This window comes from Leishmania panamensis (genome assembly GCF_000755165.1).
Source record: "Leishmania panamensis strain MHOM/PA/94/PSC-1 chromosome 4 sequence".
Classification (NCBI taxonomy): domain Eukaryota; phylum Euglenozoa; class Kinetoplastea; order Trypanosomatida; family Trypanosomatidae; genus Leishmania; species Leishmania panamensis.
Window position 1 is genome coordinate 160,581 of NC_025883.1, and position 21,482 is coordinate 182,062.

The 21,482-nt window shown below is 60.6% G+C and overlaps 5 protein-coding genes across 5 annotated transcripts, besides 1 other annotated feature; all 5 read right to left on the bottom strand.

The window, feature by feature from the left end:
- Nucleotides 1–155: 155 nt before the first annotated feature.
- Nucleotides 156–623: a repeat region.
- Nucleotides 624–1,024: 401 nt separating this feature from the next.
- Nucleotides 1,025–3,682, bottom strand: LPMP_040420 (hypothetical protein; the record flags this gene model as incomplete). Its single annotated transcript, XM_010705388.1, has 1 exon — nt 1,025–3,682. One exon carries the CDS (start codon nt 3,680–3,682, stop codon nt 1,025–1,027), a length of 2,658 nt encoding a protein of 885 aa, XP_010703690.1.
- A 1,114-nt stretch (nt 3,683–4,796) lies between these two features.
- On the bottom strand, nt 4,797–5,363 carry LPMP_040430 (60S ribosomal protein L11 (L5, L16); the record flags this gene model as incomplete). Its single annotated transcript, XM_010705389.1, has 1 exon — nt 4,797–5,363. One exon carries the CDS (start codon nt 5,361–5,363, stop codon nt 4,797–4,799), a length of 567 nt encoding a protein of 188 aa, XP_010703691.1.
- A 1,162-nt stretch (nt 5,364–6,525) lies between these two features.
- LPMP_040440 (ADP-ribosylation factor, putative) lies at nt 6,526–7,098 on the bottom strand (the record flags this gene model as incomplete). The annotated part of the gene is made up of 1 exon (XM_010705390.1): nt 6,526–7,098. The coding sequence occupies one exon, from the start codon at nt 7,096–7,098 to the stop codon at nt 6,526–6,528; it is 573 nt and encodes a 190-aa protein (XP_010703692.1).
- A 1,851-nt stretch (nt 7,099–8,949) lies between these two features.
- LPMP_040450 (hypothetical protein) lies at nt 8,950–9,927 on the bottom strand (the record flags this gene model as incomplete). Its single annotated transcript, XM_010705391.1, has 1 exon — nt 8,950–9,927. One exon carries the CDS (start codon nt 9,925–9,927, stop codon nt 8,950–8,952), a length of 978 nt encoding a protein of 325 aa, XP_010703693.1.
- A 1,102-nt stretch (nt 9,928–11,029) lies between these two features.
- LPMP_040460 (hypothetical protein) lies at nt 11,030–20,182 on the bottom strand (the record flags this gene model as incomplete). Its single annotated transcript, XM_010705392.1, has 1 exon — nt 11,030–20,182. One exon carries the CDS (start codon nt 20,180–20,182, stop codon nt 11,030–11,032), a length of 9,153 nt encoding a protein of 3,050 aa, XP_010703694.1.
- Between the last annotated feature and the right edge of the window lie 1,300 nt (nt 20,183–21,482).

Consider the following 21,482-nt stretch of genomic DNA (forward strand, 5'->3'; position numbering starts at 1 on the left):
TGCAAGGTAGAAGGGGGATGAGTGGAAGTTCCGCTGACTTTGGAAGAAAAAGGCGATCATCTCCACAACCCTCCACATGTGGTCACATAGCGGCTTCGTTTCCGCCCCTCCCAATGGTGCGTAGAGGGTGCACGGAGGGTTTCCCCCACTTCTAACGTGTCCGCTCTCTGCCACACAGCACGAGGCCCAACTCCACTCTGCCCCCCGCTCTGCCACAGACCCATCACGTGACGCGAAAGTACCCGTGGGGGTGCACGCGGTGCGGCAATGCGCTGGGTCAGTCATCAGGGCACGGCCCCCTGCCCGGTGCATACCCCCCGGAGTGGCTTAGGCTTCCCACACCAGTAGGCAGTTAGGGGTCCGGTGGGATGCGCACGAGTGGTGCTGACACTCTGCCCATCGCACGGATGGCGCAGGCGTGTGCGCTGTCGCGGGCCGCCCTGACGCAGCGCCGCCCAGGACCTGACCGCCGACACCAGCAGCGACGCATCGCTCTGGCCTCTCCTCACGCCGTAAGAGTGGGTGGGGGCAGGGGGGCTGCTTGGCTTCCCCACAGAGAGTGGGGGGTGCCGGGCTCTGGGAGAGACCACGCGCTGAGGTTTCCGCCCGTCATCAGGGGGACGGGAGGAGGAGGAGGAGGAGGAGGGGTAAGAGGGGAGAGGGGTGCAATCAAGAAAGTGGCAAAGTACCTGAATAGAGAGGAGCACACACTCAAGGGGAGGGTAAGAGCGAGAGAGGGGGGGGGGGGAAGCGGAGAGCCGTCGACATCGCCGCATCGGAGGCAGAGTAAAAGGGAGAGGAGGAAAAACACCCCCAATATGTCCACAAGCGACGACATTGAACGGCTACAGAGTGGGGGAGGGCGAAGGACGAAGGGGGAAACGAGCGAGAGAGGCCATGGCGAGCGCACACGCCAGAGTAAGTTTTTTTTGGGGAGGAAGGAAGAATGCGGGAGCAATGCGCAGTGAAGGGTTCCCATAGCTGCCTCTCCCTCCCCTTCTTCCTCGACTTCATGACGCTTTGGTCATTCAACGTACAGGCCATCTGTTCCCTCGACAAAGACGTCTGCAGGCCGCACGCTCGCCCGCCACAGGAGCCCGTCGCGTGCGTGGTCGTAGAAATCTGGTGGCTCGCAGTGTGGAGTGGTGGACCACTGCAGGAAGCTTTCTTTGGGGTATGAGAGCAGCGTGCGCACCATCGCCGCGTCGACGCCACTCCAGTGCACGAGAGGGCCTCCCTCCTCGTCGCCATCGTCGTTTTCCCTGTCTTCCCCCTCGCTATCTTGCTGATGCCGTTGCGCAGGAGACGGCGTGGCGAGCGAGGCGTGGCGTCGCAGTAGCAACGGAAGAATCCGCTTGCGTGTCGATGAAGTCGACGGCGGCACCTGCAGTGCCAAAGCCCCAGCCTCGGATGGCGCCGTCTGGCAACGCTGTACCCGTGCCCACCATGCCTCCTGCCGGTTCAGCAGCGTCCGCACATAGGAGGCCAATGTTACCGTGACCGTCACCAGCTTTGCAGTCTTAGCTGTCGTATCTTGCTGTGACACTGAATCTCGATTACGCTCCGCATCGCTGGGTGAGGTGGAAAGGGCGTTTAGCGAGGACCACAGCCGCAGGGGCGATGGCGTCGACGCCGCACTCTTGTTCACGCGCTGCGCGAGAGTAGTGGACGGCACGGTGTTGCACGCGAGCTGCAGCCCACCTGCACGTTCGACATCACCCGGTCCACGGCGCGTGCCGCGCAGCACATCAGAGGATAGTGGCGTCACCCATCGGTAGCCTTTCTCCGCGGATAGGGATCGAATTTCGGGAAGTGGATACGTGCGGGTTCCTGGCTGCACGGTGGCGGGCCAGCTGTGCCCCGTCGCCACGCTCAGCAACAGCCCCCACGTCATGGGGTAGGCATAACGCCGCCGACCATCCGGCTCGACGCACCAGGGCTGGAAGGTGGTGTTGAAGGACCAGAAGCACAGACCATCCTCGCGGAGGCGGTGAGCGACGTTAAGCGAGCACGAAGTTGTCGAGGTGGCTGAGCTCGTGAGTTGTGGGAGAAGCCTGTTGAGGTAAACTTCCTCTGCAAGAAGGTGCAGATTGGCGGGCGTGGTCACCGGCGGGGTAGATGTGGCGTGCGAGGTGGGAAAAAACTGCTGGAACACGCTCTCCAGTACCGGCGCGGCGCTCTTGCGCATGCAAATTGCGCCAACCACGTACCAGTCCACCTGAAGCAAGGGCGGAGGTGGCGTGGACGTGGGGTCCGCCGGCAGCGCAGCTGCACGCCACAACCACCTCAGCATGTTCTTCAGCGCCATGACAGCCGTCGCACACGAGGCGGCGTTGTCGCTGTTGCCAGCGGCTTCTGGAATGCTGGTGGTGGTCATGTGCGCCATGTAGTGTTGATGAACCGCGTGAAGGAAGGCGGGCACGGCGCTATCCCATACGAGCTGATGCAGCATCTCCGCGACGCCATCCTCGCGGTCGAGGTGGACCATAGCGGCAGAAGCGGTATGCCCACATGCGCTGAGAAACGACCTCGAACAGGAGACACAGCACGTCGCTTGCGGAGAGGCATCAGCAACAGCCATCGCAGCCGCCGCAGATCCCGGCAGTGACGTCGTAACAGAGGAGACTATCAGTCGCTGCCACCCTTCATGCAGTGTCACCCGGCACGCGACCAACACACAGGAGGTTGCGTCAGGGCTAAAAAGCAGCGGTGCCTCGCTGAGTGCCGCTGTATCTGCTGCTGCATGCCTCAATGCGTATTCTTCGGCTACGCTGCAGCACCTGGTCTCTGTCATGATCACCGGCTGGGGGCTTGTCGGGGTCGATATAGCCGCGGCAGCACCACCGGATAAGGAGACAGCGGTGGTGACGACCACGGCGGCCTCGCCTTGTAATACCACCTGCACCATCTCCTGCACTGATGACGACGAGAGTGGCACGGACTTGTCACTCTCCACCACTGCTGCTGTCCTGCCGATCGGTTCTGGTGTAAGCGACAAGTTCACCATCGGGCGTGCGCTGTCCAAGGATGGGCTGTGCAGCACCGTCGATGTATTGTGATGAAGCTGCGGCGGGAACCGAGCAAGGCTGTCGTACGGTAGCGGTGCCGGCTGCATCCGATGGTCCTCCATGTTGTTCACGGCAACTCGCTCATCCATTTTCGAGTGTGCGGCTGTGCTGACGGACGCGCTCTTGAAGAGGAGAGGCGTTGGTGGCATGCCGGGTGCGCAGTAGGCGTTGCTGAGGGCAGTCGCGCCGTCCGCACAGACTATTTTTCGCACCCCCTTCACACTCCTCCTCGCTGGTGATGACGGAGAGCCCAGTGAGTCAGACTGTTGACCGTGAAGCCGCACAAACGTCCGAGGCGTATGCAGAAACAGCGACGGAAAGGGCGCACGACCGTTGGCAGCGACGCCTCTTTGATCGAACTTGACACTCTCCGTCGACCCGGTGGGGATAGTGGCCGTGTCGCATACGCGCGTCAACGCGTAACGCATGAGCACAGCCTCGACGACCTCCACCACCGCGCTGAGGAAAGAGGTGTCGATGCCATCGACGCTTTCGCTCTCTGCGTGGACAGTGTTGCCGTCCACCACGGTCGTCGTCTTGCGCGACAGCTGCCGCCGTTCGGCGAACTCGCAAAGGCCACGCGTCTCCTCTGCGGAGACGTTGGAGAAGGGCATGCTGGCGGGTCCCCACAGACCATACACAGAGTGTGAAAGAGCAGCGTGAGCTGGATGGGGGGGGGGGAAGGGGGTGGGAGTGAAAAAAAACGGTAATATGTCGGTGCCCACGCGAGAGTTTCCCCACGGACGCTCGCTATGAAACAGCGCCGTCGTCATAAAGGGTTGCAGAATGAGCGAAAGAGAGAAAAGAGTGGCGGTGTTTGCCCAGAGGAGTGAAGGGGAGGGGGGGGGGATGTGCGGGGAGAGGGAGTGGGGGTGAAGGGGCAGCGAATGGGCGGGCCACCTCTCACTCCACCCACAACGGCAAGAAGGGGTGTGGCGATGGAGGTGATGTTAGTTCTACGCGTCGAGTGCAGAGGGAGGGGGAAAGGGGAATCTATGCGGCTGCACGCATCTTTCTTTCCCTCTTTCCACCCCCATGCCGACTGTCACGAACGATCCTTAACCCCCCCCCTCGCATCATCACCCCCGTGATCGCCCGCTGAGGGTGGTTGCGGATGCCCGCTTCTTCTCCAGCTTTTCGTTCGTTTCATTTTTGGTCGGTGTTGAAAGGAGAGGCAAAGCAACAAAGAATAAAAAAAGCAAAGAAAGCTACAAAGAAGCCAGCCGAGATCGCGAGCGCGGGCGCACGGTGCCCCCCGCACCACCGCCGCTGCCGGAAAGCGCGCTGAAGAACAACATGCCCCGACCCCACAGTGACTGGGTGGACTCCCCCTGACAGAGACGGGGAGAGAGTGGGAGTGGGGTGGAGTAAAGCGAGCCAGCGACCCGCTAGAGAGGAGGCGGCGGCACAAGTGGGTGGGGAGATGGAGGGAAGCGCGAGAGCACACACATACACACACACATATATATATATATATATATATACATACGTGTGAGTCAGTGGGTCGATGTACGTTGTGCATCTTGCGAGCGATAAGCGCACCAACTCCCGGGACAACCGTATACGCAGACAACCACACATGCACGTACGCTATGGGGTGACCCATTCTTCATCGCCAAACCTTCTCCCCTCAGTACCGTCTACTCCAAGGCCGCAATGCTCAGAACATGCAGAGCACCCCAACCCTCTTCCCTGCACCGCCTACTCTCGCATCATCGTCATGGCTGCTTAACGGCGGCGGCGGCGGATCATCTTCTTCTTCTTCTTGGCCTGGAAGATGATACCGTCGTGGACCTTCTCGAACCACTTCATCGCCTCCGCCTTGGTAACGTGGTGAGAGTGGCCGACGCGGCTGCACTTGCGCTTGCGGTGCGCCACACGCTCGCCGCGGCGACCGAGGACGACGTAGAAGTCCATGCCGTAGATACCAGTGGAGGGGTCGTACTTGATGCCGAGGTCAATGTGCTCGTCGATGCCGAAGCCGAAAGAGCCGGTGTCGGAGAAGTTGTAGCTCTTCAGCTCGAACTCCTTCACCTTAAGGCCCTTCTCCAGCAGCTCCTCAGCCTTCTTCCCGCGGACGGTGCAGTGCACGGCGATCTTCTCGTTACGGCGGATGCCGAATGTGCGCACGGTCAGGCGAGCGCGGGAGAGCACCGGGGACTGCTCACAGAGCTGCTCGAGCACCTTCGAAGCACGCGTCAGGCGATCACCGCTCTCCCCCACGCAAATGTTGATACAGAGCTTCTTCACCACGATCTCCCGCATGGGGTTCGCAGCCTTGCTCTCGGCGACCATCCTTGCCACGGTGTAGGGTGGGGAGGATTGGGCGAAAGAAGGACACGGGAGACGGTTTCGACTTCTCTGGGTGTCGTGCGTGGACGTTATGCGTTTGCCCGTTGAGGTGGGTTGGCCAGGGCAGCGGAGCACGTGGATGCAACAGCAGACACGCACGTAAAAGTGCGCCAGGGTGGAGGAAAGCGTGTGGAGTGGAAAGAGATCGTGAAGGAGAGACAAAGCGAGTACGCATGACAGGAGGAGTGGGAACCAACGCCGTCGTGAGTGGGGGGGGGAGGGTCATGAGCAATGCACCCCGCTCCACTCATGAGTTCAGCATCCATGAAGAAGGGGCGGGCGGGCGAGCGAGTGAGCGGGGGGATCGCGAGGTGACAGTACAACTCACACGAACTCCCACAGCTCCCCCCCTTCCCCCCCCCCCCCCAACCCGCACGACTAGGCTCGTTCACACCATCTCGCGGCTACAGCGGGGTCCGCAGAGATCCTCACCCCAAGCAGCGCCCCTAATTCCCGTGGTCGAAAGGGGGAGGTGGGAAAGCGGGTCGCTGCTCTGAACGCCACTTCTCCACCTGGTTGACCACAACATCGCTACACGTGTGCAAGGAGAACCGCCTTTTGAAGTCCTTCTCACCCCGGTGTCGTTCAGCTTTGCCCCTCCTCTTTTCTGTTGTATCCGTTGCGTATTGCCGGCGCTGATGCGATGCAGTGCGTGTGTGTGTGTGTACGTGTGTGTGCGCGCATGCGTCTAGGGCGAGTATGTGCCATCCAGTGAGAAGAGGAATGAACACACGTGCACTCGCCCCCGGCCCATACGCAGAGCAGAAGGGGTCCGGAGAAGAGAGAGGACGAGCCTCCCTGTCCATTTCCCTCCGCCCCCCCCCCCCAAAAAAAAACATAGCCTGACACCAAAAGCAACAACACTATCAGCGACGAAGCACCGCCCCCCCCCTCCCACCCACCCACCACGCACAAAGGGGAAGCGCTGAGAGTGTGTGTGTGTGTGTGGCAGTGGAAAGAGAAAGCGAGAAGGCCATCACGGCCGCAGGTGTAGTGGAAAGGCTTGAACACACGCGTGCAGAGTCCAACACGCGGGCACAACCGAGGAATCTTGCATGCTATTCTCTCGCCAAGTGCTCTGCTGCCACCTTTCCCGTTCCCTCGGTTAAACATTGTCTGGAAGATGGGAGCACATCCAGTCCAGTCCTTCGTACAGGCCATCACCTGTGTGCGCGCAGCATCCTTGCACATACCACTTGTGGCCAGCCAGGTAGCGTCCCAGGCCCTTGTCAGAGAGGTCGCGAAAACCTAGCCCATCTACAAGCTCCGCAGGCGTCAGCCGCTGCGGCAGGTCCTGTTTGTTGCATAACACCAGTAAAGCTGCGCCGGACAGTAGCGGGTCGGACAAGAGTGTTCGTAGCTCGTCACGCACCTCGCCGACACGTGCGCGGTCATTGCTGTCAACGACGAAGATGACGGCGTTGGCGCCTTCGTAGTACATTTTCCACAGCGCCCGCAGCCGCTTCTGCCCACCCACGTCCCACAGGTGAAACGTCACGTTCCGGTAATCCACCGACTCGACGTGGAAGCCAATCGTCGGCACCGTCTCGCGCGAGGTGCCGAGCTTCAGCTTCTCTAGTATTGTTGTCTTCCCTGCTGCATCGAGGCCGACCATCACGATGCTGGCCTTCTTGTTCTTGAAGAGGCCCTCAAACCAGCCGGAGATGATGTTGCCCATCTTTCGCCGATCAGGAAACCAAACCAAACCAAACCAAATCAAACGTGGGCGAACGACACACGCTCACGCACACGAGCTGATCAGGGGGGGGGGGAAGCAGCAGAGAAAAGAGGAATCCAGTGCGGGGGAGGGGAAGTCACAGCACACGATACAGAACGGCGGGAGAGGTAAAGGCCGAGGGAGGAGGAAGAAAGAGAGGGACGCGAGCAGAGGTCGTAAACAAACAACGCGTAGACACAGACACGTGCACGCCACGCAAACGAAGATTTTGTGGCGAAGGAGAAGAAGGGGGGGATGTATCAAGGACAATGAGGAGAGGAGAGGAAGGAGTCCGGAGAGGGGTATCCAGCTCAGAGAAGACTCAATAAAGGACAACAAGCATGGGCGTACGGACAGATACACCCACGCGCGATGATGGCGAGGACGGCGACGCGAACAGTCCGTGCGTACGAGAGAGAGAGAAGAGCGATCGAGAAGCTGAATTGTCGAGGGTGGGGAGTGGGAGAGAGTAGAAGGCGAGGAGAGTAAGACCTCTACTATGCCACGTGAAAGAGACGTGACGCGCACGCGTGATGAGTTGCTGGTGCTGCTGCGGGAGTGAGTGCATGCGAATGATGACGTCCTCCCTCCACACACACACACACCCACCTAAGGAAAGGAGCGTTGGTATGCAAAGCGGCACAGGAGGAGAAGAAGCTCGAGCGCACTGCTGCCGTGCGTCTCTGTTTCAGCAAAGGGGTGTCACACAAAACATGGGCGGCAAGAGAGACGGGGGAGGGGTGAGAAGGAGCCGACACATGCAGACCACAGCCGGAGGATGTGTGGGGGTAGGAGGGAGGGGTAGAGATTTGACATAGATGTTGGGGAGAGTCTCTTAGATATACCCGTCCGCTCAGCCATCCACACAAACGTCAAGCACGATGAAGAGCGACGAGGGGAGAGAGCGCTGACCAATGACGCTACACTGATAGACTCACTCACGCAGACATAATGCGCATAGGTGCAGTGTGTGTGCGTGTGTGAGGAGGTGCAACCTTTACCTGCATTGTACTTTATCGGCTCAGTGTCTTTTAGGTGGTGTCCTTTGCGTTACTGCATGTAAGATTGATTACCCGAAAGGAGAAAGAAAGGAGAGTGTGCGTGAGTGCGATCGAGAGAGACAGAGTGCTCGTAGATGTGCATCGCTCTCCCCTGTAAGCGCTGATCACACGTTCGCTTAAAGCGTGTGAGCCACCATCAATCTAAAAGAAGAGAACAACAAAACAAATGTGGAGGCACACACCCACAAGGCGGTGGGGATTTGGGGGGGGGGGCGTGAGGGAAGGAGAGAGAAAGAGAGAGAGGCTCCCAGTTCGGCTACCGACCACTTATGCGGGCAGCAGTGCGTGAAGAAGACACCATCAACTAGCTAAACACCGACAGACATGCAACAACCTGCATTTACGAGGGCAACACGAAACTCACAAAGCGCAGACGCACCACCAAGCAGTTGAGCAGAGGCATGGTAAGCCGAGGTCGCTGCCACAGCCACTGCCGCAGTAACGTGCGAGATGCGAACAGTGGGTGGGGGGAGGGGAGGGAAGAGGTGACGCAGCGCACACAGACACGACGACCTGGCAGGCGACACTTTATGAGAACCGGCCCAGTCTCCTTGCCCCCCCCCCTCCTACTAACTCACAAACACCTGCATGCAAGCATGCTGTACTGATTCATGCGGTGTTGGTGTGGTGGGGATCCGCATTGGACCTCTCCAGCTGTTCATTTTCATTCCCTCTCTGTTGCACAATGCCCTGCCCATTCCCACAGCCTAAGACCTGGTGCGTACGCGAGCACAGCGGCCGTTTGCCAGCATCACGACGACGACTTCGTGCTGTGCTTCGCGTTGCCGGTCTTCTTCGCTGCCTTGGTGCCGCTGCTCACAACGCGGGTGCCACTCGAGCCACTCAGATGCCCCACCTTCTTCATTTTGGACGCACCGCCCGTGGATACCACCGTGCCATTCTTCCTGCGCATCGTCTGCATGCTTGAGATCTTATTTACCGCCGTTACGCCGCCATTGCAAGGACGATCATCGGACCCTTCTTCATTGGCCATCGCGGCAGCAGCCGCGATGGCCAGCATACGGCTGCTGGGGCCTGCCACCGACACAGACGAAGAGGCACCAGCGGAGGCTGATGCAGTGCTCATCGTTGCCTTCGGTGCCACAAAGTCTTTCCCCTTCTTGGCATTTGCCTTCCGCTTTCCGCTTGCACGGTGCGGCGCGACGTCGTTCATGCCAATCACGTACTCCTCCGGGCCGTTGTCATCGCTGTCGCAGCTGTCACTGTTGACCTCTGCCTTGCTGATATCCTCCTCCGCACAGGCCGCCTCGGCAGACGTCTCGCTCTCCTGCTGCTTCTGTCGACGCGCAAGCCGCTCCATGTCCGCCTTGGTCAGCGCATGGCCCGCCAACGGGGCGTCAGCGTCGATCGTCTCGTACGTCACCGTCATCCGATGCGGCGCGTTCACGTCAGTCTTGCCGTACATGTTGGTCTTTGGCGGTGCCAGCTTCAGCGGCTTCGTGTAGTCGTACTGGACGTGGTTCAGCTCAGCACGGTAGTTGTTGTTCAGGTGCTTACGCGTGTTCGGCACACGCGAGTCCAGCTCCGGGTTGAGAAAATGGAAGCGCTTCTCCGGCTCCTGGGGCGGCACGGCGCTAATCCCGCCTTTCACAGTGAGTTCGAGCTTCTTGCTCAGCTGGCGAATGCGCTTCACCGTGTTCATCGCTTCCGCCTGCGCCCGCTGGCGCCGGTGCATCTTCTTCCACTTCGAGCGGCTGGACTTGGCCATTGCTGCTGCTGAGAGTTACGGGGGTGGTTTGGTGTGTGAACGGCACGTGGTAGAGGGAGAGAGGGAAGAGTGACTGGTGTTGCTGCTGCTACTTGTTGTTGAATGCGTGCGCGCGTGCACTACATCGGGTGCCACTGGCAAAGGCGTGGCTGAGCCAACTGTGTGGGGAGGAGAGAAGGCCGGTGTGGTTAGCGTGCGGTACAGCGCAGTAGAGAGAAACAGAGGAATACCGCGATAGCGAGTAGAGGAGGGGTTCGTACGGTCGAGAGTGACGACAGGAGTAGGGTGGGTGGGTGGGAGGAGAGAAGAGGAAATGAAGACGGAAGAGGAAGCGGAGACGCATGAGCGCCTACATCGCGGAGCATGAGGTGTTAGCCATCCCCCATCACATGGAAGGTTAGTGTCAAGGAAGGACAGAGGCCGACGCCTCTGCACGTTCGATGTGCACGCCATTCCCACCCACGTACTGAGGCCGCGCACAGACATACCGCGAGACCAAAGACGGGGGGAGGTGACCATCTCCCCCCCCGCCCTCCTACGGGGCCGCGGGAGAAAGAGAGATTGAAGACGCTTCACCGCATTCAGGATCAAATGTGGGTATTTCCGCGTGTGTACGGGCGCGCATGTTGCTGTCGTAGGGGGAGGGGTCGAAGCAGCGTGGTGGAGACAAGGATGTGCCCCCTCCTCCCCTCGCCTTCCCTTTGTTCGTCGCTACGTAAACCTCGTTTTTCTAGGTTCAAATCTTAAGCGAATTTTTTCCATTCATTTGCCTTCTTCTGACATGTGGAGGCACACACAGAGAGAGAGAGAGAGAGAGGGCCAGTGGGAGGGACACCCCCCACCCCCCTCCCATCTCCCCCCCCCACACACACCCATACGTACGTCTCTGCGACAGCAGCGATACGCCTGCTGCGAGTGGTGACATTTTTGCTTGCGTCCGCACTGGACTTCCCTCCATGTGTCTCGCTTTGGCAATGCACCTACTCACACCCGCGCACGCTGCATCCCCAAGGGCTGCGTGATGGCACCGCTGCAGCACTATGCTCTCACCCTCTCTGTCGGTCTCTCTCTCTCTCTCTCTCTCTCTGTGTGTATGTTTGTGCTACCCTTGACCTGCCTCGCCAGCACCGCTGCTGTCTCCGCCACCCTCCGCAGCGCCTTCGCTACCCCAGCTTGAGTGGTGGTGTGACGCGGAATGTCGATGGCCGCTATGAGGAGACTGTTGCGGCTTCTGTGGCTCACTTGCACTGATACTGGCGCCGCCGCTGCTGCTGGAGTTCACCGGTGATCCTGCCGCTCTTACAGTCGTGAGGTTTTGGCAATTCATCGTAAACGACGCCCCTCTCCGTGAAGGAGTCTGCGGCTGCTGAGGCATCGCCCCACCGCCCCCTGCAGTCCTCGCCGCGTCTGTACTGTGCGCCCCACCTACCCCCCAGATAACACTGGGATATCCCACGTACGGCGTGTAGGTGAAGGCCGGCTGCTGCTGCTGTTGCTGAGGTGCGTTAGCACTGGTTGCGGTAGCGTTGGAAGCGCTGTCGCTGCGATGGTTGCTACCTCCGTCTTGATCGGCGGCGGCAGTGAGGACGACATCAACAAAGCCGCTGCTGTGCCGCGTCGTGTGACCCTCCTGCTGCTGTTGTTGCTGTTGCCAGAGGTGCTGCTGCACATCGTAGTGCAGAGCTGTGAAGGGGTAGCTGGGGGACGAGGATGAACCAGCCGTGGTCGCAAGCCCACTGCAGGTTCGACTGATAATCGGTTGCTGCTGCTGCTGCTGCTGGGCGAATGCTTGGTAGTAGAAGGCGGCTGCCGCAGCTGCCTGCTCCTGCTGCTGCTCTTGGTACTGTTGCTGCTTCGGGGAGACGTAAACACCTGCAGGTTGGTTCATCACGTACGGGCTGCCGTAGGACATCTGGTGTCGTTGCAGGGTAACATGACCGTGGTTTCGACCGTACGTCATGTTCGGCGTGTAACCGTCACACGGGCCATCTGCGCCTTGCTCACAGACGTCGGCAGTGCCTTCCGCGTCGGCGCCGCAACGGGTGAAGCGCTTAATGGCTTCAGCGGTGACCTGCACGTCATGCGGTGCCAGCTGCTGCTGGTAGTGCCACAGCATCGTTGCATTTGCATTCGCACGGCCACCGTATTTTTCGAAGCGGTCGGCGTAGTCAACAACGCTCTCGCTGCCCTCCCCATAACCACCATAGTGCCCCCCGGCTTCGTCTTCATCTTCATCCTCCTCCACAGACATCAGCGCCACATCGACACAGTCAAGGGGACCATTGCCGCTGTACGCCGTGGCCGTGAGGCTCGTCCATCCCCCCTCCTGACTCTCGCCGTGGGGAGGCGAAACAGTGCGACTCGCTGCCGCTACCGCGGCCTCGTCGCCTTCATCAGGGTAGCCATGCGCCACAGTCACCCCCGCTGTCGTGGGTGTCGTGACGGCATGATTAGTGGATCCGTCAAAGACCTGCTCCCGCGAGTCTACATACGGCAGCTGCAGTGGTGTACGTCGGCGGGCATGAGTCCGCCCTGATGCTGAGGCCGCCGGAGTGGAGCCGGCTTCGCTTGCAGGACGGCTGCTACTACCACTACTGGCAGCGTGTGTGGCCGCCATATCGTGCACCGCCGTGGACACACCGTCGCTACCCTGATGACGGCGAGACGCGGTGCTCTTCTTCGCCGCGCTGGTGCTGCCGCTCCTGCCTTTTGAAAGAGGGGCGCTGCGGTGGTCATGCCCACCAAAGCCTCCCCCGCCTAGGTGCGCGGCTGCGTCCATGGCCTTCACTCCACTGGGGTCAGCCCGCTGCTGCGGTAACTGCTGGTAAACGCATGCAGGCGATCCAGGCGGCATTATCATCATGCTATGCAAGTGAGGGAACGGCTCGGCAGAGTAGTGTTGCACCACCGCCGCATCGCCGCGGGGCTGTTGTTCGACGTGAGTGCTACTGTACGCGTGCATTGGCGACAACGTCATACTCACTCGCTGCTGCTGTGGCTGCGGATGCGTGTGAGGGTTGATCGGCATTGCCACCGCTGTGTTGCTTCCCGCGACCAGCGCTTGTTCTCGCTGCGCACCGCAGATATGGGCGTTGCTGCTCGTTGACATCATCGTGCGCGGTGGCCTTGGCGCCGACTGTCGCTGTTGCAGGGACGTTATGTCCCGAGTGCTCTCGACGTTCTCTTGAAAGGCGAGCGTCGGGGCGCTCCTGCCGTGGCACGAGTGACCCCCCTCGTCTGCGGCGCCGCCGTTACTGTGGTTTTGCGCCCGCGCCCCAGCGGAAACGGCGCTTTCGGCACTTCGCGCCGCAGCGACAGCTCGCTGCATGAGTGCCTGATGCACCGCCTGACAGTCAACGTCTGCCGACATGGGCGACAGACACTGAAGGACGTATTGAAGGCTGCAGCTGCCGTAGTACTGCGGCGACTGCCGCGCCACACCCCACTCGGCAAACCACCAGCACAGCCACTGGAAGTCGCGCATGTGCGTCATACGCGCTGTCAAGTCGTACTCGGGGTCGAAAGGCGATGTCATGTGAAAGTGCTGACCGCGGCGGGAGCAGAGGAGCGGCTTTGCCACGACCTCGGAGCTGCCGTCGGTGGCGAAGCGGATGCCGCTGGTCTCGTAGTCGAAGGCGCAGCCGTAGTAGTGGCAGAAGTCAAGGAAGAGGTCTGACACGTTTGCCTGCCGGCGCAGAAAGTCCGCGGCGAACTCTTCGAAGGCGTTGTCGTCGTCGTGATCCTCCGAAGTGTCATTTAACGTCGAGGCTGCTGCTGCTGGACTGGCGTGGGCGCCCGCTGCGTCCTGGCCGTTTGCCGAGTCGCCCTTACCGTCTGGAGAGGCTGTAGCTGCACCAGCCGTCTCTGCCTCCGCTGGCGGCGGCGTTGACTCAGTGGAGTGTCGGCCGGCTTTCTCAGGCCCCATATCATCTGCACTTCCAGCGGCGGCGATGGTCGATTCCTCCGGTGTCGCCACAGCTGCCGTCAAGCCCGCAGCGCTCGTCTCCTCCACCTTCTCGCCACGCCCTGTCGCTTCGTCAGCGCGCGGTTTATCCACGCACGACCCATCGCTCATCACGCGTTCATGCGGTTGCGGCTCTACCGTCTTGAGTAGGTAGTGGTGCGGTGGTGGCGCGAGGCGGCCAGGCGCACCGTCTACTACAGGCGCTAGTACCTCGCCGGCACTCGGTATACCGGTGGCGCTGCCAGTGCCTGCAGTCCCGTTGGACTTAGGAAGTTGCTGCTCGTGCAACGGGGACAGGGTTCTACTGTTGTTGCTGCTGCTCACACCGGTTACTGCCCCGCCGCAGGAGGCTCCCTCAGAAGTGTCGGAGAAGGTTCTCTGCGGTTGCTGCGTACGCCCTGAGTCGCTTTCCTCTTCAGTGGTCGCTCCAGTCGTAATCTGTGATGGCGGTGGCGGTAGCGCTACCGCCGCAGCCATCGACGTCCCGGCCGCCCTTGTCGAAGCTGCTGGGTCGGCGACAAAGCCCAGTATCGCTTGGCGAATCGAATGTAGGCGCCCCTCGTCCTCACCGGCGTAGGCAGCCTTGATGGTGGCACATACCCCCGTCGCCACAGCCGTGGAGGGTGACGCTTTCCTAAGCGCTGAGGTCACTTTCTGGGTGTCCCCACCGCTGCTATAGGGCCCGGCAACATCGCTGATGCCTGTTGCGTCTAGCAACGCACACTTTCTCGGCCCTGCATCCTCTACCACCTGGGCGCGACGCTTTTCCACACGCGCAAGATACTCGCCCAGCATCTGCTCCAGCAGCCCAAGATTGAGGGGGGTGGTGCCCGTCGGAGACGAGCCTTGGTACGCGGTAGCGGGAGAGTGAGGGGTGGCAGGGGAAGCAGCACTCTTGTCCTCAGTGTCACCACAGCGCAGAGCCTCCACCGCTGAGCGATGTTGCCGCTGCTGTTCTCTGGCATCCGCCCTTGCTGGACAGGCTTTCCCCTTCGATGGCGACGACGCGGCGTTCCGTTCACGGAGGAGGAGGATGATGCGTTTGCGGCATTCATGGTAGAAGTGGAGAACGATGAGATAAATGGCAAAGGATGTCACCCCGCCAGGCTCGCTCTCGCCGACACCGAGGCTGCGCACGCAGTACTTGAGGAACAAAATAAGCGGGCGTGCATGCGGGAACACCTCCAGAAGAGATCGTGTAAGCTGCATTGACCGCCAGTGCTCGCCGCCAGCGAAGGTGATGTCCACCTTGGTGCCGGTTGCCTTGTCTGTCAGCTTAATAACTGGTACCCGCGTCGCCGTGATGCACTGCACAAAGAACAGTGGACCTTCACGAACGGGGACGTAAGTAAGATGGCCGCTGGCACCACCACTAGAGCCACCGAGAACGACCGGGTTTCGCGTCACCGCGTCCTGGGGCGCAGGCAGAGGTACAGTGGTCTGTACCACAGCGGCCTTCTCTCCAGAGGCTGTTGCCGCTCTTGGCGACACCGACGACGGCGGAGGTCTCGTGGCCTCGTCGGTAACAGGGATCTCTGTAGCCCTGTCCGTCGCTTCCGCCTCAGCGGCCGCAGCATCTCCGTCGCTACCGGCATTACGACCTTCCTGCGCTGCAGCGCCGTCGCCTGCAGGCCTCGACTGCCTGCACTGACACTCTGTTTCAGTGGCCGACTTATCCGTGTCAGCTGCTGCTAGCTTGCTTCGTGGCAGCATCTGCGCATGTCCTGTGGTGATATCCTCGCCGATACTCAGACCCGTTGTCATCACGGGTGACAGTGGAAGAGCGCCACCTTTTAGCTCCGCGTTCCCACTCGCTGGGGCAGACCCCTGCGAAGGCGACGAGGCGGAGTCATGCAGTTGCGTTATGGATGCTTGAAGGGCGAGACCGCCGCTGCTCCTGGCACGCTCAACATCTGAGCAGCTTGCTGCTGCTGCTGCTGGTAGTGGTGGTGGTGGTGCGACGGGTGGCATACCGCCACTCCTCGATGGCGCGAAGAGCACTGACAAGTCCATTGAGGTGCTGAAGTTGTAGCCTTTCTCGATCTGGCCGCGAAACACCTCCTCGGCCTGCTCTACGTCGTTAACGGTGCCGTAGAATTCTGTGTCCGCCGCTGCCATGTCGGGGTCGCGCAGGCGACCCGCGCTCGCACGGCACGCATGACCTACACCGCTCTTGTTGGAGGTCGATGTGGCATGCGGGCCGGGGACAGTGCCACCGAAGCCAGGCCCGGAGGCAAGGCGAACAAACTCGTCATCATCGTCAGCGGTGGTGCTCGCTGTGAGAAACACTTTACGCGTGTCGAGGGGAAAGGCGGCAGCGGAGGAGCACGTCGTGCTGGACTCTGTCGACGATAGCGAGGGGCTGCAGTTTTGCTGAAGCGTCGCTGTGGCCGTGCCGTCTTGAAACACACAGGAAGAGCGCTGTGCGTCGCCAGACACGGCGCGATTCGGCGCAGCACGCGCCACCTCATCGATCTCTCTTCTTAGCGCTAAGTCCACCGGCGCCGCTGCGCCAAGGAGGGTCGTAGCGATACTGCGACCACGTGCTACGCGCTTCGGCGAGAGGCCGCTCGCTCCTCCACATTTTCTGTCCTTCTCTCCAGCCCATCTGCGGCTGCCATCGGCGTCGCTGCTGGGGTTATGCAAACTGGCCGCTTCGTAGCTTTCGCTAGCACTGCCGCTACTACTGCTGCGGTTCTCTCTGGATTGGTGACGGTCTTCGTCGGGTGCTGCTGCCGCTGACACGAGGGCCGTTTGCTTTGCTCGGTCCTTCTCCTCCTCCACCAGCTGCCGCCGGCGGTACTGTGCTTCAGCCTCGATGAGCTCCTGCAAGCGAAGCGCGTCATTTTTGCTGTCTTCGTCCAACTCCAGGAGAGCCTGCGACAGCCGCTGTAGCGCTTCGAGCGGCGCGATCGGCTCATACCCGACGGCGAGGAGGTCCACATCGCTCGACGGCAGCGCTAAACCGGTCGTGATGGAGCCATGGACACGAATTGCTGAAGTCTGGCTGACGTTCTTTCGCAGCACGGCCTCGATGGTCCAGCAGAGCTGCTCGCGGTTCGCTTCGTCCACCGGCTTCAGCGTCAGGCACGTCGCCACAAACGTTGGCAACACCATGATGAAGTCGTAGTACGGGATCGGCGGTGGGTCTGCCGTGGGGTGCTGCTGATGCTGGTTTCGGCGGTGGGACATGGGCTGCTGCCCCGCGCCCCCACTGCCAACGTTAAGTGTGTTGTGGTGCACGTGCATCATGCCGCCAGCACTACTGCCGACTTGGCTGGTGCCTTGCTGCTGCAGATTCGGCAGACCTCCGTACATGGGGTTCATGTGGTTGCCTGACTGGCTCATCGACATCACCTGCTGTTGCGGATGGCCGTGGCGACTGCCGCTGCGCAGGTTGTTGATGAAGCCGCCAATAGTGCTAGCGCTGTGGTTGTTGCTCCCACGACTGTACGTATGGTCGCTGGCGGTGCCCTTGTGCTTTGTGTTTGTCGAGCGGCCGTGGTTGGAGCCACCTATGCTGCCCCAGCTCATGGTGGCCGAGACCCCACCCTGCGATCGGGGCAGGGTGTGTGACGAGATGGTGGCGAGGGTATGCTCCAGCCCTGCGCCAGGAGACATGGGGGACTGCGATAGCATGTCTTCGTGATGGCTCGTGATAATGTTGCCCCCACCGCTGCTACTGTCGAGGCTCACGCTTCCGAGAGAAGTGGTGTGGTGGTGGTGATGATGGGGGCGCTGCGAGAACTGCCCAGAGACGGACGACGGATGCGCCAGCGGCGGCGTGTGGTGGTGTCGTGGTATGCCAGTCGCCATGCTCAGCGTTGGGCTGCCGGCGCCGCCAGTAGCCGCCATCGAAGCTGCCGCAGGCGCACTCGCGTGATCCGCCGCTGATGATGGGTCAGCATTCATTGTTGACGAAACGCCGATGCGGATGCTCGGCAAGTGGCCGTTGCGCAGAAGCAACGGTGTGGACGAGGACACACTCCCTGTCGCTGCCGGGCCGGGGGACGGGGAGGCGGACGGTGCGAACTGTCCAGCTACACTCTGACTAGCCGCCACCGCGGCTTGAACTTTCGCTTTGGCTGCTGCCGCCGCGGCACGACCCCGGTGGAGGCCAGGTGCACGCTGCGGCGAGCGAGGTGCGCCGCCACCGCTTGCGCTCATGGGTGCGGCGGCGGAGTCAAACATCGTTGCCGCCGCGCCTTTCATAGACGCGTTTACTGCGCCGGCAGTCAGCAGGGCTTTGGCGCTGGTGCTGCTGCAGCGTGGACTGATGGTCGCCGCCGCGCTGCCGAGATTCATGTCAGACGCGGAAGGCCGCAGATGTGGGCGTTGTTGTTGCTGTGGAGGTACAATGGGGGAGCAGTTGCAGCGGCCGTGCGTCACCGTCTGCTGCTGTTGCTGGTACCCATAGCCGTTCATGTAACCGGCGTTGCCACTACAGTCTGCTGTCGCCATCTCAGCGGGTAGCAGCTTCTCGGAAGCGTCGCTCATGCCAAGCATTGTGTTCGCAATGTGCCCCGCGTACCTCATCGGGAATGGTGTTCCTGCTAAGGGAATCGTCATTATGCCAGTAGGGCCATTCGTCATCATCTGCGGTCCACCGCTCCAACTGCGGCCCACCACTTCTGTGTCACTGGTCGCGTGGACTGCACCTTCCCCAGGCAGAGTTGCTGACACTGCCGCAGACGTTGTGGGAGGGGGGTGCCAGCCAGGACGGCGGCTCACGTTACTCGTGTTTGGCGCCGCTGCTGTGCTCGTCGGGGCCGACGCCGTGCGGGAGGACGGTGAGTGTGCAGCAGGAATAATTCTGGTCGACTTCCTGCCACTGGCTGCCGGTATTGGGCTATCCTCCGGGTGTGCAGCCACGACTTCGTTGCTCTCTGCCGCTATGTCGACCACCACCGCTGTCCCAGGCTGTTGGACCTTCTCAGCTGCTGCTGCTGCTGCTGCCGCCGCCGCTGCCACCCGCATCTTGTGCTTACGCTTCGCTGAGCGGGAGGGCTTTGATGACGGTTCTGCTTCTTGCTTCTCGGCAGCACTGAACTCTGTTGACTCTACCGCCTCTGCTGCCGCACCTTCAGGTTGGTTATCCTCGCTCGTTGCGGGGGGTTGAGATGGTGCCACAAGGGTTCCACTGGACACCAGCACAGCAGATACCGAGCTGCCGCCACGCCGCGGGGCCGCCAAGTGCGAAGACGCACTCGTTACCACGTCTGTCTCAGCGTGGGTTTCTGCGGCGCTTTTCGGCGACAGCGTGGTGACGGGGCCGTGAGCGTCTGCCGCGCTGCCTGTGTAGCTTGCCATCCCGGCTACTTCCCGCAGGTGGGTAGCCATGCCCGTTGAACTGCCGTGCGGTGGGGCGGCAGGCGGCAGCGCGTTGGCCTTGCTTGCCGCAAAGTCCGACGAGGCAACAATAGGCTCTGACACGGCTGTACTCACGCTCGGACGCAACGGGGATGGTGATGAAGAAGACGCCTCCGCCAAAGCCGTTACCCCTGCAGTGGCAGCTGCGTTCATTGATGGCGTCACTGTTGCACCAGACGTTGTTGTCACCACGTCCAATGAGGCCTCAGTTTTGTTGTTGGAGCCACCGCCGCTATCAGCAGCACTCCGATGCTGCTGCAACGAGTCCTCACGTGCGTGTGGTGGTCGATACAACTTGCTGAGCGGCGCTGCGATGGCTTTCAGTGGGGGGGACTTCCGTCCAGGCCACCCAGAAGCTGCGGGTGAGGAGGGAGAGCGTTCACCGCCGCCGCCGCCGGTGCTTCCCTCGACGCTATCGGCATCCACCGATCGATGAGCTCGGGTATGCTCTATTTTTGAAGTAAGTAAAGCACAGGCAGCAGGGGCAGCGGCTGTCGTTGTTGCCGATATGGCGCCCACCTGCGCGTCAGGTGACGTCAGGGAAGATTTCAGTCGGCCCAACAACGAAGTCCCCATCGCAAGAATTGGCACTGACTGGGCAGGCGTGCTGCTCGCCGACGAATTGAGTGGCGATGACGCGGTGACGAGGACGCTGTTCCTCAGTACTGCCGCGCCTGTGTTATCCTTCTCCGTCATCACCCCCATCGCTGTAGATGGCGAGGGCAACGGCGGTGAGGCGTCTGCCTGACTGCTTGGCTTACCGAAGGCGCAACTTCGTGCCACGAAGCGGCTGCCCACAGGCACCGCCTGCGGGGACGCCGTAAAAGTTGTCTGCCTGGGGTTGACTACATGTGACTCCGATACGGGCGAAGATTTCGCTGACGTCTGCGGAGGTGGTGGCGAGGTTTTACTAGAGCTCATTAGTTGGTGTGTGGCAGAGACCGACCAGAAGGAGGGAAGACCAGAAGGAAGTAAGGCGTGAAAATACGAAGACACACACACACACACTGACAGAGAGGGGAGAGAGAGCGAGAGCACAAGAGAGATGAAACAAAGGAGAGGCGAGCAAGACGAGTCCGCCTGCGTGCCAACAAACGAAACACAAAGAGAGGCCCATACACACCTAACAGGTGAGCGTGTACCCTTATGTACACTCCACCACCCCCCCCTCCTTGGAGCAGGATAGCGTCACCACCACCACCACCACCGCGAACAACACAGAGACTAGACGCTCAGGCAGGCACTACTGCACACACCCTTCCCCTCCACGTTCACTCGACAATAACACAAGATGAGAGATGAGAGAGAGAGGAAAGAAAGTAGCCAAACGCCACGTAGTTGCCGTCAAGTGTTTCAGCAACGTGAAAGTCTCACGCACAAACCTACGGAGAAATAGCCAACCGCAACAGAGAGAAATAAACGAAAGAGAGAGAGAGAAAGAGAGAGATGAACACCCCAGAGGATGAGGACATACGCCAGTAACACCAGGTAGTGTAGTAGCAGAGGCCAGAAGACTGACACACACACACACACAAGGGGGGCAAAACGCTGGTATGCGCCCTAAGAGATGAAAGAGCGAGCGAGCGAGAGGCACACGTGGCCTTTCCCCTTTTCCTCACCGTCTTGGGTTTATTTTTGCCTCTCCTTTTGCTTTTGCTTTCAATCTGTTCGACGTCTCTCGCTCGCTTCTTCAAAGTGTTTATGAATATACTCACCTCGCTCTTCTGCCATACCTTCCTTCCTTCCTCCTCCCCCCCGGCGTCCTGTCAGCCAGCGCTCGCTTGTGTGTGCGTGCGTGTTTTCGCCTTTAGATATGCATCTAATTTCGGGTGATCGGGCCTCGCGTTTGATTTGTTATGCGCGGGTTACCTGCCGCCGCCGCACTTGTCTCGTGTTGTTTCCCTTTTCCTTTGCTCTTCTCTCACTCACGCGCTTTGAGTGGCACGTTGGGTGATGCGGGTGGATGGCTTGGGAGGGGGTATGTACCTACGGAGTGTGTGCTGCAATGCGTGTCCGTGGCGAGAGAGTCAGATGAGCAGCGTGGCTAATCAACACGCCTACACACACTATATATATATATATTGTGCGTGTGCTTTGCGTGCCAGTGGACGTTCCGTGAGCGTATCAGGGAGCAGCACTGCGGTCATGAGCAAGCGCGTGCGTGCACACACACACACACACACACACACACACACACACACGACACGCTGCTCGCACAGGT